Below are 17,637 nucleotides of genomic sequence, written 5' to 3'. Positions count from 1 at the left end.
GGGAAGGCCCTCAATGAGATGGACAGACACAGTGGCTACAATGATGAGCTCAGGTGTAGCAAAGATCGTGGGGCTGGCACAGGACCAGGCGGTGTTTCATTCTGCTGTACATAAGGTCACTATGAGTCGGAGATGACTTGACGGCACCTAACAACAACAACATTATAATGTTATATATAATATGCTATTATGTCATACAACATATATACATTTTTATATAAAACAAAACATTGGCTGATTCAACATTTTTCACCTGTATAATTCAATGACATTGATTACATTATGTTTATGTAACTGTCACCACTATGTTTCCAAATTATTCCACCATCATTAACAGAAATGCTTTGTCCCTTAAGCAAAGGTTTTCCCTTTTTCCCTCGCTCCTACCTTCTGATAACCACTAATAATAAACTTTAATCTCTATAAAAAACCCACTGCTATCCAGTCTATTCCAACTCATAGCAACCTATAGGACAGAATAGAACTGACTCATAGGGTTTCCAAAGCTATAAATCTTTATAGAAGCAAACTGCCTCATCTTTATCCTGTGGAGCAGTTGGTGGGTTCGAACTGTGGATCTTTTGGTTAGCAGTGAAATGCTTTAACCACTGTGCCACCACACTCTTTTTTGGTCTCTGTGTGTTTGCCTATTTCATTTAAGAGGGATTATACAATATTTGCCTTTTTATGACTGGCTTACTTCACTCAGCATGCTTTCAAGGTTCATCTATATGGTGGCATACATCAAGACTTTGTTTCTCTTATAGACTGGGTAGTTTTCCACTGTGTGTATATGCCATGTTTTGTTTTTCCATTAGTCCATGGACAGACATTTTGGTTATTTCCACCTTTTGGCTGTTGTGCAAAGTGCTCCACTGAACATTGGTGTACAGCTTTGTGTTTGCATTTCTGCCTTTATTTCTTTTGTGTGTATACCTAGGATTGGGATTGCTGAGTCTATGTTTAACGCTTTGAGGAACTGCCAATTGGTTTTTCACAATGGCTGTACCATTTTCCATTCCCACCAGATGAGGATTCCAGTTTCTCCACAACCTGCCTTGCCATCACCTGTTGTTTCCCTTTTTTGATCATTGTCATTTGAATAGGGGTGAGGTGATATTTCATTGTTGTTTTGATTTGCATTTCTCAAATGCCTGATGAAATTGATCATCTTTTCATGTGCTTGTTGGAAATTTGAATACTCTTTGGTAAAATATTCAAGTTCTTTGCCCGTTTTTTTTTTTTTTTCTGTCTTTTTTGTTGTTAAGTTCTAGAGTTTTTTAAATGCGTATTTTGGATATTACACCCTTATTCAATTTATGGTTCCCCCAAAATTTCTTCCAAGCTATATATTGTCCTTTTGCTTTTAGGATAAAGTCCTTTGATGAACTTTAGGTTTTGAGAAGTCTCATTTATCTGTTACTTTTTTTCTTTTACTTCTTTATTGTCCTATGTGATACCCAACCAAACCCATTGCCATTATCACAGTGACCCTATAGGAAAGAGTAGAACTGCCCCATAGGCTTCCAAGGCTGTAAATCTTTATGGAAAGAGACTGACACATCTTTTTCTGCAGGGCAGCTTGTGGTTTTGAACCACTTACATTTCAATTAGCAGACAAGTGCTTTAACCATTGTGGCACCAGGGGCTCCTTCCTCTCTGATAAATCCATCACTAAAAACTAAGTCCTGCAGCCATGTTGTTGTTGTTGTTAGGTGCCGTCGAGTCCCGTCCAACTCATAGAGACCCTATGCACAGCAGAACGAAACACTGCCTGGTCCCGCACCAGCTCCATGATCCTTGCTATACTTGAGCCCATTGTTGCAGCCACTGTGTCAATCCATCTCGTTGAGAACCTTCCCCTCTTTTGCCAACCCTCCACGTTACCAAGCATGACATCCTTTTCCAGGGAATGGTCCCTTCTGACAACATGACCAAAGTAGGTGAGATGAAATCTGGCCATTCTTGATTCCAAGGAGCATTTCAGCTGCACTTCCTCCTGCAGCCATGGTCCCCTATATTCTAAAAATTTTAAGGATTTAGTTTTCTTATTTAGGTCTCCTTGTTTCTTTTTGAATGCATCTTGGTAATAGTTTGTATCTTGTAAGAAATTTCTGTTTCGTCTGAGTTATTCAATTTATTGGCATAACGTTCTCTGTTACATTCCCTTATCCTTTTAATGTCTATAGGATCTGGAATGATATCCTATTTCTCATTCCCAGTGTTGATCTTTTGTATCTTTTCTCTTTATCAGTCTGGCTAGAGGTTTTATTGATCTTTTTACTGATCAGTTTTATTGATCTTTTCAAAGAACCATCTTTTGATTTCTTACATATCCAAGAGAGGCTTTATTTTTCCTCCAAACTTGAACGATCATTTAGTTGGCATAAAATTGTAGTTTTGAAGTGATCTCTGTTCCATTGTCTCCGTTGTTCATTGTGAGAAGTTCTGTGCCACTCTCACTCTTTTTTGTCAGTGACTTTTGTTTTCTTCTCTCTCTCTGGAGGTTTTTGGGAGCTTCTTTTTATCAGAATATTCTGAAATTAATAAAATTAATAAGGTTATGTCTAGGTGTGGGTCCTTTTCATTCTTTCTGCTGGGTCTACAGTGAGTGCTTTCAAGTCCTTTGAAGACTTGTGTTTTTCAGCAGTTGTTTTTTTTTTTTTTTAAATGATGATAATGATGATTTCTACTTCTCCATTTTTTCCTTCTCTCTCTTTCTGCAGCTTCTTTTAGTCAAATGTTAGTGTTACTGGATGGACCCTCTTGTCTTCTCTCTTTTCTCTCACATTTTTCCTCTTATTGTCCTGTATTTTTCTACTTTCTGAGAAATTATCTCAACATTATCTTTTTACCCTTCAATTAAATTTCTCCTCTCAAATTCTTCGTCTTTTTCCTCTTTGTTCCAGGATTTTATTTTCAATTTGATTGATGGAACCTTTTATTTGTGCTATTTTCTTCTTAAAATCCATTGGCCTGCTTGCTGATCTCTGATTATTCCTTTTTTAAGCTAGCATCCTATTTTTTTTTTTTTTTTTTTTTTTAATTAGGATTTGGGTGAAGATTTACAGAGTAAATTCACTTTTCATACAGCAGTTCACATATACTTTTTTTTTTTTTTTTTTAGATGGGTATAGTATCTTCTCAAATCTTTCTAAGTACATTGGGGGTTTTCTTTTTAACTTTTTGTCCCTGAATTATCTTTTTCCCCCCCAAAGACCAATTTTTCTATTTATTTGAGCCTTTTTTCATTATGTTGGTTTAACTCACATGCCTGGTGACCTGTAATTGTTTGTTAAAGATTTTTCTCACCTGGCCTTTCTCCTCAGTAGGGAGTGGCATGGGGCAAAACAGAGCAGGTATACCTTCACATCAGAGTGTGAGAGTGGGGTAATGGCTGGCAGGATGCAGTCTTCCAAATGCCAGCAAGAGAGGAACTTTGTTCTGGAGGTACCAGCGTTAACACTGGAAGCCTTTAATTACCCATCCTGTTATTTGCCTGGAGGTAGATACCGGCCACCTGTGCTCTGAGGCAGCAGGTTCGGGTGCTGACTGGGTACAAAAAAAGTGTGGGCAGTGTCTTACCTCCTCTAATTTCCCAAGGGAGAGAATCAAGATGAACATTAACAGCCTGTTCCTATGAGACAGAGATCAGACATGCTACCACCCTCTAATCCTTTTGCCAATTCTTTCCTCTCACAACACTCTCTACTCCTCTGCTGTGCTTGATAATTTGTTGCAGTGACTCCACAGAACTCACAGGCAGTATGATTGTGGGGTTTATTAGGGAAGTAACAGGTTACAATTCAAGATCAGAAGCAACTCAGGATGCTGTTGTTCCATCAGGACAGCTTCTTGTCAGTGTGCCACAGGCATGCTGCTCTCAGGCCTTGGCCTCTGCCTACTCAGTCCACTGTTAGAAACCTCTTTTAGCTTTGCCAATAGGCACCCAAAGAGGCACTCCACTCTGCCAGCAAGACTCCTGCCCGGAGACACTCAGTTTTCTTGCTTCATGGGCTGGGAAGCCCACTGCTCTGTCTTCTGCCAGTCTCTTGGTTCTGCTGCCTCTGCTGCTCCAGTTTCTCTGTCACTGGCTCTTGCTGGTTCTTACCATCTCAGCAAAGTATTACAGCTTTCTCTCCCTCCCTCTCTCTCTCTCTCTCTCTGTCTCTCTCTCATTGAGGAAGTCCAGTGCAGGGTTCTTGGATCCAAAGGATGAGCTCCACTCCACTACTTCTATCTTGATAGTAGTGAGATCCCCCTCTCCACCTTGAGGTTGGCTCATTTGAAAAGCCTTGCAAATGGCAAAACTGACCAGTTCCATATACCTTATTTCCATGGTCCCACCCTCACAAGGTGCCCCAAACGAGGTGCTATGTACCTTGTTTATATTATCAGCAAGCTATCCAATCTCCTTGATGGGCCATAAGAACCTCACATTTACATAATCCTACCCAGTCATCTGGTAGGAGTTACAAAGACCAAGGCTAGCAGAGTCATATTAAGTAATTCACTGCATTACACTGGGCCATTGACTAGGCCAATACCCTGACCTTTAATTGTCCTCCCTTTATTGTTTCTGATGATTCTGAGCTAAGAGCTTCATTATGGTCCCATTAGGCAGCCTGACTCCCACTACCTTTGCAGCTTCTTCATGGCATATTCCTCCTTAAAACTGTTTATTTCCATTTAATCAAAAAACGTGCTGATTTCTGCTTCCAGAAATGTATTTAAATTTGCCACTCAAGGATAATGCCTTTCCACTCTCATTCTCTTAGCTAGTTTGGGTTTATTCTTTATTCTACTTTTGTGCTTTGTTAGAGGGGTCTCAGGAGGGATGTTAGGAAAATGTGGTGTATCATCTGAACATGTTACCTATTTTGAACTTAATATAGGAAGAATTTTAAGTAATTTTGGGTTTGTCACAGGAACAGCATGGTAGATGCAACTTCTCCCTTTTGAAACCTATTTGTAGTCATTAACTATATTGCTCTCTCAGTTTGATTAATGGTCTCATTAGGGGTTATAACTGACAATAAGAAGATATTTAATTAATTGTTTTTACAATATAGGAGCTCTGGTGGCATAATGCCTAAGGCACTTGACTGCTAACCAGAATGCTGGCAGTTCAAACCCACCAGCCTTCTCGGAAGGAAGATGGGGCAATCTACTTCCCTAGTGATCCTGCCTCAGAAACCCAAGGAGGGGTCGCTATGAGTCGGGTCTGACTCAATGGCACATAACAACAACAACAGTACAATATATAGAAATAAAAGCATTAATATCTTATTAATAACGTTTAGGATCTGCTAGAACTATTTTGGAAGGAAGGTTGGGCAATCTACTTCCATACTGATACTGCCTTGGAAACCCAAGGAGGGGTCTCTATGAGTTGGATCCAACTCAATGGCAAACACAACAACAACAACAACAACAACAACTGTAGATTTTATGCAGGAGAGAGCTACAATTCTTCCCTCTATTGAATTGGAGAGAGAGCCTCCTTGAGAGGAAACAGACAAGTATTTCTTCCTAGTTAGCATATCCATAAACTCTGGTTCATTTGTTGCCTAAAACAATTGAAAAGCCCCTTTTGCTCCCTTAGCCCTAGTTAGCACCCTCAGATTGTTCAGAGTTCTAGCTTTTCTGGAACCAACCAGACTTTGGGCTTTGGAGTCAGACTTGATGGCAGTGGGTTTCCAGCACTTATCAATTATATAATCTTAGGTAAGTGACAACCTTAATATCAAACCCAAACCCACTACTGTCAAGTCAGTTCTGACTCATAGTGACACTATAGGGCATAGTAGAACTGCCCCAAGGAGTTACCAAGATTGTAAAGCTTTGTGGAAGTGACACTTCCAGTGGTTTGAACCACTGACCTTTTGGTTAGCAGCTGAGTGCTTTAACCACTGTGCTACCATGGCCCCTTAAAACCTCAGTAGATACTGCTGTGGAGTCAAATCTGACTCATCGCAATTCCTCCTTGGGTTTTTGAGGCGGTACCTCTATGGAAGTAGATTGCCTAGTCTTCCTTCCAAGGAGTGGCTGGTGGGTTTGAACTGCCAGTTAGCAGTCAAATGCCTTAGGCACTACACCACCAGAGCTCCCCAGTTGTTATTAGCTCTGTATATTTTGGCATCTTTATTTGTGGGCCAGCTCTGATTCAGGGAGGGGCATCTCAGAAGCCCTGCCTGGCCTCTGCTTTGATTTGTTTCTTCATGTCACCCTATTTTCTAGACTGGGAGTCCTGAGCGAGGTCTGTAGCCTGTGTTGGCTCTGGGGAGGATGGGTTCCCACTGTCTGTACCACTGACTGCATGTATGGCCCAGACAAATTAATTCACCTGTCTTTTATGTATATTTTTTCATTTAGAAATTGGAGGCAATCTAATCCCAACTATACTGAGGCGTCTGCGAGGATGAAATGAGATAATATGTGTGAAAAGTTTAGCCCAGTTACTGGCACCAAGTAGATGACCAGTAAATCTTGCTTCCCTCTGGCTGGACCTTGGTGCTCACCCTGGGCATGGTTGGAGTCCTGGTGTCCAGGAACTACTCTTCTGAGTGCCTTTCCCTTTTCAGAAAGCATATCTCCTGGCCTGGATTTTCTGGCCTCATACCCACTCACTCAGTGCTAACTTTTCCTATGAGCATTATTTTATTTATTTAACAAACACATTAAAAGTACTTAAAATATATCAGACATTATTCTAAGCACTTTAAAAATACCAGCTCATTTAATTCTTATTACCCTATGAGGGAAGTACTATTAACAATGCCATTTTTCAGATGAGGAAACAGGTACTGAGAGTTTGAGTGACTTGCATAGTATCATAGTAGGCTGTAGAGCCAGAATGTCAGTCCTAGCCCATCTGACTACTTAACCACTTCACTCTGTGGCCTGTCTTATTGCAAGTCTTTTGACTCAGAGCTCACACTCCTGAGACCAGCGCCAGACCCTCCACCAGTCCATGCTAAGTCCCTAGCCCTCCCAGGTAGGAGAGATCTGTCACTCCTACCTCCAGCCCTGGGATTCTCTACTTCTGCACAAGGAGGGTGTGAACATCATGTGACTTCTTTGTGAGTGACAAGTCTTAGAAGTCCTGAAGGACTTGCCAGCCACTCCTTTATTTTCCTGCCAGAGTCTAGACCCTGAAATGCCTCACTCTTCAATCAGACCCCACCTCCATCCCAGAAACTATCCCTCTCTCTCCCACTGCCCAGTGGGTCACTCACTCCCTGGGAGGTTTCTAAAACTCTTAGCCAAGTGTGTAATTAATTGTCCCACCAGTTCTTCTGAGCATTGTCCATAAACAAATTTGGCATTTATTTATTTTTTATTCTTTGGCCAGAGAGCAGAATAGAGGAATAGGGATGGAGGAGGAAGGGAAAAGGTTGCTGCTGAGCAAATACTGATGTGCCATTGGCTGGTACCAGCCTCATGATGGTCCATGAGGTCTGGTTTTATGACATTCCTTGAGGTGACGTATGTGGGTGTGTTTTAGAAACGTGATTTGGATAAAACTACAGTCAGGATTAAGCACACATGTGGAAAGGACATGTGCTGGCATCAGCTTCTTATGGCCTGGTGGTCTGGGTCCCGTTGGGGTCTTCAGAGAGTACTTGTCACCACTGCCCAGGCCTCCTCTTCCAGGGTCTTTACCTCAGTGACCTCGGATGAAGTCAGGGCTAGACCTTTCCCATACCACCTCAGGGAATGTGACTCTCAGATCTCTGAGCTTAGAACTGGGAGTTGGTAGGGGGGGCCTCCTGGCAGTGTGGCCCAGAGAAGCTTTGTAGGGTAAGCTGAAACTAATGTTGACTCTTGCTGTCACCTAGGAATGCTTGCAGATGGGCTACTAAGACAAAGTTGTTTTTGCACCAGTTAGAGATTTTTTTGCATGGACAGTTTCTTTGTGATCATTGTTCTCCTTTGCTTGAATGTTGAAATTAATCTCATAAAAAAAGAAAAGAAAAAAACCAAACTCACTGCTATTGAGTTGATTCAACTCATAGAGACCCCTTCTTGGGTTTTCAAGGTGGTATCTCTGTGGAAGTAGATTGCCCAGTATTCCTTCTGAGGAGTGCCTGGTGGGTTTGAACCACCAGCCTTTTGGTTAGCAGTCAAATGCCTTAGGCACAGCACCACCAGAGCTCCCTATGAATCTCATACTTCTACATTTTTAAATTTTTTTATTTAAGGCAGTTAGTCAGGCACCCTTTTAGTTCTTGGGCTGCTGATTTTTAGGTGCCAAGGAGCTCTGGTGGTGTAGTGCCTAAGGCATTTGACTGCTAACCAGAAGGCTTGTGGTTCAAACCCACCAGCCATTCCTCGGAAGGACAACTGGGCAATCTACTTCCGTAGAGATACTGCCTCAGAAACCCAAGGAAGGGTTGCCATGAGTCAGAATTGATTCGACAACAGTGAGTTTGTTTTTTAGTTTGTGGAATGCCAAAGAGGTGTGGTGATGCTGTGGTTAAGACATTGGGCTGCTATCCAAAAGGTTGGCAGTTTGAACCCACTAGCCGCTCTGCGGGAGCAAGATGAAGCAGTCTACTTCCATAAAGATTTACAGCCTTGAAAACCCTATGGGGCATTTCTACTCTATCTTACAGAGTTGCATTGAATTGGAATCAACTCAGTGGCAGTGGGCTTGGTTTTGGTTTGGTGGGCTGCCAAAGAAGGTGTGGACAGGAGGCAACTGAATAGCCTCATTTGGAGCTCAGAAGAGAAGCTTGGGCCGGAACATAGACTTCTGTTGAAGTCATGGCAGTATATGTAGCAGGTTGGAGAAGAAACTAAATTGAAACCGTGAGCATGGACAATGCTTTCAAGGAATTTGCCTGTGAAGGGGAAGCAAGAGAGTAAGCAGGAGTTGGAGGAGACATGGGTCTAGGAAAGTTATCTTTTTAAAAATAGTTATTATTAATGGGAAGGCTTATGCATATTAAAATGCTAGCAAGAAGGACAAATTGGAGAGGAAGAGGTTGAGGATACAGGAATGAAGGAGGGCTTCAAAGCACTGGCCTCTGAGAAGGTGGTGGGGGTAGGATCCACAGGAGAGGTAGGTCCTGAAAATGAAAGGCTTTTCTTCCATTAAAGCCAGAGGAAGGGCGAGGATGCAGGTAAATTTGTAAGTTTAGCGACAGGACATTTTCCTCACGTAGTTTCTGTTTTCTCCCTGACAAACCTGGTAAACCAAATGACAGCAGAATTCCAGAAGAAGCTGGCAGAGGAGTGTATAGACTTTTCTCCTTCCAGTTGACCTCAGCAAAGAACTCAGAGCAAAGGAAGTCATGGGTGATATCAGGGCCCTGGTGCCCTTGGGAGGAGACATGTGGCAGCCCATGGGAAGCTCAGTGCCTCACCAGGGATATAGAGCCACCAGACTCAGCCCAATCCTTTGTGTCCCTTGTAGAACCTGCCCTCTCTTCTGGTTGGTTTAACTTAATTACTCAAGTAAGATTCATAGCATGGACTTTTTTTTAGGCATGAGGGACTGGAAGAGCTTTGTTCTATTACTTCACATTTTCCAAACCTACTTCACACAGATGGAATCTCTTGCAATCCTATAAGGCTAAACACAGAAGAGGAACAATACCAGAGGGGCCCAGTACTTGTTTTAGTGCAGGTAGAATGGTCTTATTTCTTTGGACATCTCGATAAACCTTTCTGCAGTGAATTTGGGAGATTTCAACACTGAGAAACACTCTTACTTCATTCATTCAACAAAGGCTTCTCGAGATCTGCTGTGAGCCAGACCCTGTACCCAGTATGTCACCTTTGGCAGGTATTACCTCCTTTAGTCTCTGCCACAATTCCTCAGGGTTAGTTTAGTTTCCACATCTGTGTTTTTATCAGGGATGAATCTGATGCTATAACTTACTTGGGGTCACCCAGGAAATAGGTGATAGGTTTGGGATTCAGAGTGGGATCTTTTTTTCTCCAAGTCCTTTGTCCTTCCATTTTATCAAAGTACTTTTTAAACATAAATGTTTCACTGTTCTGAGATTTTAATTTTAAATGTTTGGTGCCCTTCAGTGCTTAAGGTTCCTTAGGGAATTGTCAAAATCCAATAACTTCACATGCAGTTTTTAAATTTAGAGTGTTAGAAGTGTTTGGATCAAATAAATTCAAGGCAGATGTACACATCTGGTTTGGTTCCTGTCCATATGACATCAGCAAAATGAAAGAGAAATAATAGTAGATTTTGTTAATAATTCAAGACAGCAATGAGAGTGTGGTGTGGGAGAAAGAAGACAGTGTTTGGAGTTAGAGCTGAGTCTGAATATTATCTTTTTACTTAACAACAGTGTGATCCTAGGAAGAGGACAGGAGATAAACTTTACAAAGTACTTGTCATGTGCTAGTACTTTACATATTTAAAAAACCTCATATAGTTGTTTAAGCTGACAGGTAAATATAGTATCATACCCACTTTAAGATGAGAAAACTGAGGTTCCAAGAAGATAAGTAACATGCTCAAAATCAGCAACTGGTATGTAGTGAGCTAGCATCTGACTTAAGTATGTCTCAACTATATGGTCCATGCTGCTCCCTTTCAAGATGCTTTCCTAAGTTACTTATGGTTTGGAAATAAGACCACAGACTCTGAATTTACACACATACACTTCTGCTGTTTACAAAAAGTTTCAGGAAAAAATAAAGGGACAACTACTAGACAGGAATTGGGCATCAACTATGCTCAGTCCTTGAACATCAGTTCTCTTTTTATATTTTATTACAATCCATACATACCCTTCCAGGACTAGCTTTGGGACCCACTGGGGAATGAGATCCTTGTCCATTTAAATAAACATCAAAAAGCCAAAAATACACATTTTAAGAGTGATTCAAGTAAATAGTTTAAGGGGGAGTAGGTGTAAGTGGTGAGGCATTTGTGATTCAGTGGTGAGATTCTCTCTTTCTGTGTGGGAGACCTGGGTTCAGTTCTCAGCTGGTGCGCCTCACGCATCGTCACCACCCAGAGTCTGTCAGTGGAGGCTTGCATGTTGCTATGATGCTGAACAGGTTTCAGCAGAGCTACCAGACGAAGATGGACTGAGAAGGAGTGACGTACTTCCTGGTACCTCACTAGTGAGGTGCCTGGTGAGGTGCTTCCAGACATCAACAAATGAAAACCATATGGATCACCATGCTTAGATCCGCAACCAGTCGTGAGGATGGTGCTGGACCTGGCAGCCTTCGTTCGGTTGTGTATGGGGTCACCAAGAAGGGGAGGGTGCAGCTAACAATGAGTGTAACTGACATTGGTCACATATACACTTGGAAAGAGACTCAGATATATACATTTTCAGAACAAGGAGAGGAGTCTCATCAACAGAAGTAAACGCTACATCTGACAGATTGGTGTATACATTTGAAAAGTACAGTATTCATTCAAGAGAATAAAAAGGGTATAAAATTTAATATCTATAAAGGATTCAAACTGTTCAAGCAAGTAAAATACCAAGAATTCTTTTGGTTAGTTTTTTTTTTTTAAACTAAATGTGTCACTTTAGGGACTGCTTTCTTCTTGAACTTTGTTAAAATGCATGTGGTGAGAATTATGAGATGACATACGTGAAGTGCCTAGGCCATTGCCTAGCACATAGAGGATTCTTGACAAAGGTAGGATTAGTTAATATCATTGTCATTACTATTACTTGGGATCTAAATTGCAAGCGTGAAGGACATGGCAGGGTCAGGAATGGTTGAGTTTTCTCGTGTGGGTGACTAGAAGGATGGTATGACATATGCAGACATGAAGAAGCTGGGAAGAGGAGATGTTTTTCTTCGTTCCTAGTTAGTTCTCATGTACTTCCAATTCCAGGTCATTGATTTTATAACCAGAGCTGCCCATTGCCCTCAGCAAAGCTGTGGCTTATAGTGGGTCCTAGGATACATTACATTCAGCCAAGCTGTGGTACTTTGGCATAACTCCCAGCCAGTAAATTTTGTCTTTGGTCATTCCCACTGTCCTCTCTGACCACCTAGTAGATCTCTGATCTGTGTCCATTGCAGCTGGCTACAGATCTTATCAAAGTTCCAGGTATGTGCTGAAAAAAAAAAATTGTTAATAATCCTGAGGACTGATACAAATTAAAAGGAAGTCTGTAACTTAGAGAGTAGAGAACTTTAAAATCTCCTGTCTTTCTTCCATTCTCTGTCAGGACTTCCAGAGGCACAAACTGCGAATGGCTGGGCATTTGGTTAAAGGCTTTTCCTTGGTTCTTTTGTATACCCTCAAGTATAATCACATTAGATTATTCCTGTTCTCTGTAGCCAGCATTGAATAGGTACCTGCCCCACTGATACATGAAATTTATATAGTTTGATTCTTCAAATTATAATGCTAAACCCACTGGAAAGGAAGAAACAAGGCCCCCGAAGATAGTAGAAGGGAAACTCTTCCTATGCGTCCTTTAGTTATATGAGAAATGAGAGGTGCCAACTCCAGGAAGGAATCTGAGGTAATCCCAGAAGCTTCTCTGATTGCACTGAGCTTAGACCAGGACTTGGTCTAACTCCAGAAATGGGGGATGTCATGTGACCAATGAAGAATGAGATCCATCAGCCAGATTTTAATTTTAAATTAGCTCGGGGCCCTGGGAATTACATTTATGGGGGGACGAGTCCTGTTAAAACATCATGCCCTCTCTCAGACAATTTGCATTGTAAGAAAGGACTTCTGGCCCTTGAGAAGCTGTCAGACTGGCATAGGCAGGCTTAATATTTTGGTGTAGAAGGCCTGAGAAATGTGTGGCCAGAGTTCTGGAGAAAAGGATTCAAGTTTTGTTTTACCTTGGGGGTTCCAGGATACACCTCCTCCTACAGAGTGAAGGCATGAATAGCCAAGGCTTCAGTCCTTTCTTGCCTCTATGCCCACATTGCAATTAGATGCTCCGGGTGTGTTTTGTATCTGATGAGAGTCACTGTTTCAATTGATTCTATGCTTCCTAGGAACTAGCCAGCTGTGGATGGAGTAAGAAGGAGAAACATAGTCTTGCCCCCAACGTTGTGGCCTTTACCCGGAGGTTTAACCAGGTAAGCAATACCCCTTGCATGTGTCTGTACAGATGATGGGCTGTTGTCCTCATAGGCTGGGAGCCCCACCAGGGTTCCATCTCAAGCATCTTGCCTCAGGTCCAAACCTCTTTCCTCAAGCCCTCAACCTTTATTCAGCCTTGCACCATCACAGCCTGTTTTCTACACAGCAGGTGGAACTGAACAAGCTTTTTATGTGTTTAAATCACTTCTGTGACTGCTAGTTATAGTTAAACTAAAGTTTGAATGCCTAAATGTGCCCTTCAAGGTCCTACAAAATGGATCTGGCTTCTGCTTACCCCTCAGTCTCATCTTTTGTCTCCCTTCCTCTGTGGGCTTCAGCCATCCTGACTTTCCTTCTCTTCCCTGATGAATTCCATCTCATCAGGTCTTCTTACGGCCTCTTCTTTCAACCAGAACACTGTTCATCTCTGTTTAGCTCCTAACCATATCTGAGCCCAAACATCACTTCCTCAGGGAAGCCTTCCCAGCCTATATGAGGTCTCTCCATCATACATGTCCTCATTACACCCCATACATGTCTATTGTGGTCCTTTACTCATCTTTCTTCATTTTGTGCAACTCTTTTAACATCCATTTTTTCTTGCCAGTCTTTGAGCTCCATGAGGGCAGGAACCATGTCTATCTTATTCATTACTACCTTGTCCAGTGTCAGGCATAAAATAGACCGTCAGTAAATGTATTTGGAATGAATGAATGAGGTACTCAGGAAACACTTGTTGAATTGAATTTCTTTGAATTCCTGATGGCCTGGTCATTGGCCCCATACTTTTACAAACAGACTCAGTCCAATCAGAACCACTGCTCTATGAATGAAGATCTGCTTTTCCACTTACTGAAATGATGATTGGGAACTAAGACCAACTGAAGGGGATGGACTTCTGAGTTCTCAGCTGGATCTGCCAGAACATGACCCTCAGTAGATGATACCCTGCAGTAGGTAGACTCTTTCAGATAGACCAAAACCCCAAATGGTGCTGCTGACAGTTTTTTCATCTTCTTTCTTGTTTTTCTGGTTTCAAATGAGGACAGTGGCCTAGAGATTGCACAGTGTGTATGACTGGACTTCTGAGTCATGGGGCCAGTGTCTCCCTTGGGCCTTCTCTCCAGCTGGGTCTTCACTCAGAAATGCCTGGTCCTGTGCATCACTATTGCTCAACTCTCTCAGGCTTCTCTATGCCTGGGCTACCATCCCATGTACAATGGGAGCCTCAGAGAGGCACCGCTTATAGTTTGAAGACTGAGACAAAAGTTAGCATTATTGTTATTTTATGAGATATATTAGGAACAAAGAAAGGCCTAGATGCACCTAGGGTAGAAGCTGGTCACCATTTGTTTTGAAAAGAGAAGTTCTGAAGACTTTTACGTCTTTTTTCTTTCTCTTAAAAATCTTTTCCTTTTCAACTGGGCTTAGTCTTTTTTTAAAAAATATATTTTTTTAAAAAAAACAAACCAGATGTGGACAATCTATCAAGGGATTCATAGTTTCCTTTACAAAACTATTTGACTGGGAACCAGCTTTTAGTCTCCACCTCGGACCAGTTGCAGAGCTCCTGGAGGAGGGGATGTTGAGGGCTCTGATGTAATCTGCTTTGTACACAGATGCCAGGTCAGCTTGGCAAAGGGTGGTATAGCATATCCTGTGAACAATTGCATTGTGTCCAGCTCAAGTTAAGTGGGTGGAAAGAGCCGGAAGTGAAGTTGCAGTTTTCCAAACCGAACGCTTTGGGAAATGGTCTTTCTGCCGGCATGTCAGCGGCTCTACAGTGAGCAGCGCCTGGACATAGCCAGGAACTCTAGTTTGAAAACTGGTCAGAGGCCATGCCTGGTCAGCCATTAGAGCTACTGAGATGAGCTCATTGGCATCCCTTTCTGGCGGCCCTTTTATATGTGAGAAAAGGTTCCTCATCAGACTCCAGATAAAAGCAGGTCATTTACCTCTCGGAGGATCGGTTTCATTATGTGTAAATGAGAATAATAATAATGCCCACCTTGCACAGTTGTTATGAAGATTGAATGAAATGATAGTGTGGAATGCTCTCAGCACAGTGTCTGGGATGAAGTAAACACCCAAATGTTTTTGAAGAGGAAAGGGTGAATGTGAAGACTGATTGATTGGAAAGAGTTTATCAGGGGATTTTGAGGCTCTTTGTGGCCAAACTAGAACCCCATTGGCCAGTGTCCATGTCAGCCCATGGGGTCTTGTCTGCTTCTCTGTGGTGTCTGAGTTCCTTAGTATTTGTTCATAGAGTGGCTGAGAGGGAGGCAGTCAATCAAGTTCACTTAAAGTCTGTTATGTGTCATGCTCTGTATTTACCACATAGCACAGAAATTTCCCGTCTTTTTTGGATCATGGGTACTTCTGAGAATCTGATGATACCATATATCACCTGCTCTCAGAAAATGCACAAATATGTAATTTTGCGTTTACTTTTGGAGTTTCAAAGCCACCTAACGTTTGAAAATGGACACCTTAGGGGTCTGTGGACAGCAGACCAAGAACTGAGGTCTCAGGGAATCAAACAAAGCTAATTTGAGTCTAAGCTTTACACCTTATTAGCTATATGATCCTGGGCTGTCTTGTGTCCTATCTGAGCCTAAGTTTCCTCATTCATAAAATGAGAATAATAATCATAAGTGGCTTTTGAGGATTAAATAATGAGACCACTCTCCCTTATGAATACATAGGCAAAAATCCTCAACATAACAGTAACAAACTGAACCCAAAAGAGTATTAAAAGGATTGTACACCATCATCAATTGGGATTTATCCCAGGAATGCAAGGGTGATTCAGTATAAGAAAATCAATGAATGTAATATACCACATCAATAAAATGAAGGAAAAAGAACCACATGGTCTACTCAGTTGACACAGAAAAGGCATTTGAAAATACCCAACACTCTTTCATGATAGAAGTGCTCAGAAACCTAGGAATAGAAGGTAAATTCCTCAACATAATAAAGGGCATTTATGAAAAACTCGTAATGAATGCCATGGTGATATTTACTCAATAGTGGAAGACTGAGGGCTCTAAGATCAGGAACAAGACAAGTACTTGCACCACTGGTATTCATCACTGCATCACACTGGAAGTCCTAGCCAGAGTAATTAGGCAAGCAAAATACACACACACAAAAGGCATTTAAATCAAGAAGAAATAAAACTATAGATACAAAACAATTGCTATTAAAATTCCAACAAAGCCTATTGTAGTGGTTAAGTTTGTGTGTCAACTTGTCTGGGCCCAGTTGAGTGGCTGGGCAGCTGAGTGTAGTTATTCCCCATGGTGAGATTGGTAATTAACTCCATGGTAGAATCTATTGGAGCAGTCGAGTAGCTGCCTTTGGTTATGTGGTCTGCTTCCCATATATAAGAAGCAGCTTTGGGACTGGTTTCTAGCTTATGGCACACTTGAACCTTGCATGTAGTCATGTTCAGCAGCCTGCCATGTTCTGCCAATCCTGGGACTTTCAATAGACTTGAATTAATGGCCTTCCATGTGGTTTGGTAACATCGGGACTGTGCCTTTGTACTTGTCAACCTTGGGCTTGTCAGCCCCAGCAGCCAGCAGCTATCTGAGTGAAGAAAAACCTCTAGCTCCAGTGGTCTGGGAGCAGGAGGAAGAGCTGAAGCCCAAGGTTGAAGAGCTTTCACCCAGCCTCGAGAGCTTGGCACTTTGAACTTGGACTTAAAGCCTCCAAACTGGAAGAGAATAAACTCTTTGTTTAAGCCATCCCATTTGTGGTGTATTCCTGTCAGAGCAGCACTAGGTAACCAGAAGACCAAAAAGCACATGAAAAGATGTTCAGCATCATTAGTTATCAAAAAATTAAAAAACCAAACTCACTATCATCGAGTTGATTCCAACTCATAGTGACACCCTTTGGGTTTCCAAGGCAGTAAATCTTTACAGAAGCAGATTGGCCAGTCTCCCTTCTGCGGCTTAGTTGGTAGATTTGAGCCGCCAACCTTCTGGTTAGCAGTCAAATTAGGCACTACACCACCAGAGCTCCTTTTTCATTAGTTATCAGGGAAATGCAAATCAGAATCACAGTGCAATATCATTTCACACCCACTAGGATGACTATCATAAAAAACAAACAAAATTGACAAAAAACTAGAAAACTCAGTAATTCTACTCCTAGTTAGATAGCAAAAAAGACTTGAAAGCAGCAATATCAATGTTCATTGCAATATTTAAAGTAGCCCAAAGGGGGAAACAACCCAAGTGTCCATTAACAGATGAATGGAGAAGCAAAATTTGGTATATATATGTAATGGAGTATTATGCAGTTATAAAGAGAAATGAAGTTCTAATACCACATGGATGAACCTTGAAAACAATACATTAAGTGTAGTGAGCCAGAACACAAAAGGACAAATCTTGTGTGATCCCACTTACATGAAATATCTAGATTAGGTAAATCCATCACAACAAAAGAAGATTAGTGGTTACTAGGGGCTGGGGGCCTGGCTCATTGGTCCAGTGGTATGATTCTCGCTTTGGGTGTGAGAGGTTCTGAGTTCAAATCCTGGATGTGCTCTACATTGTGGGAGCTCTGGT

General features: G+C 41.8%; 1 protein-coding gene across 1 annotated transcript in view; it reads left to right on the top strand.

The window, feature by feature from the left end:
- RALGPS1 (Ral GEF with PH domain and SH3 binding motif 1) overlaps nucleotides 1-17,637 on the top strand; it is a 392,441-nt gene that overhangs the window by 90,156 nt on the left and 284,648 nt on the right. Inside the window, exon 4 of the mRNA XM_042781469.1 lies at nucleotides 12,967-13,050. Coding sequence (XP_042637403.1) covers nucleotides 12,967-13,050 — 84 coding nt within the window. The remainder of the gene's footprint in view (nucleotides 1-12,966; nucleotides 13,051-17,637) is intronic.

Source organism: Orycteropus afer, unplaced genomic scaffold, assembly GCF_000298275.1.
Source record: "Orycteropus afer afer isolate SDZICR_OR568_19922 unplaced genomic scaffold, OryAfe1.0 scaffold00123, whole genome shotgun sequence".
In the NCBI taxonomy this organism is placed as follows: domain Eukaryota; kingdom Metazoa; phylum Chordata; class Mammalia; order Tubulidentata; family Orycteropodidae; genus Orycteropus; species Orycteropus afer.
Note: the sequence above shows the minus strand (reverse complement) of the source record. Positions and strands in the feature narration are given on the sequence as shown.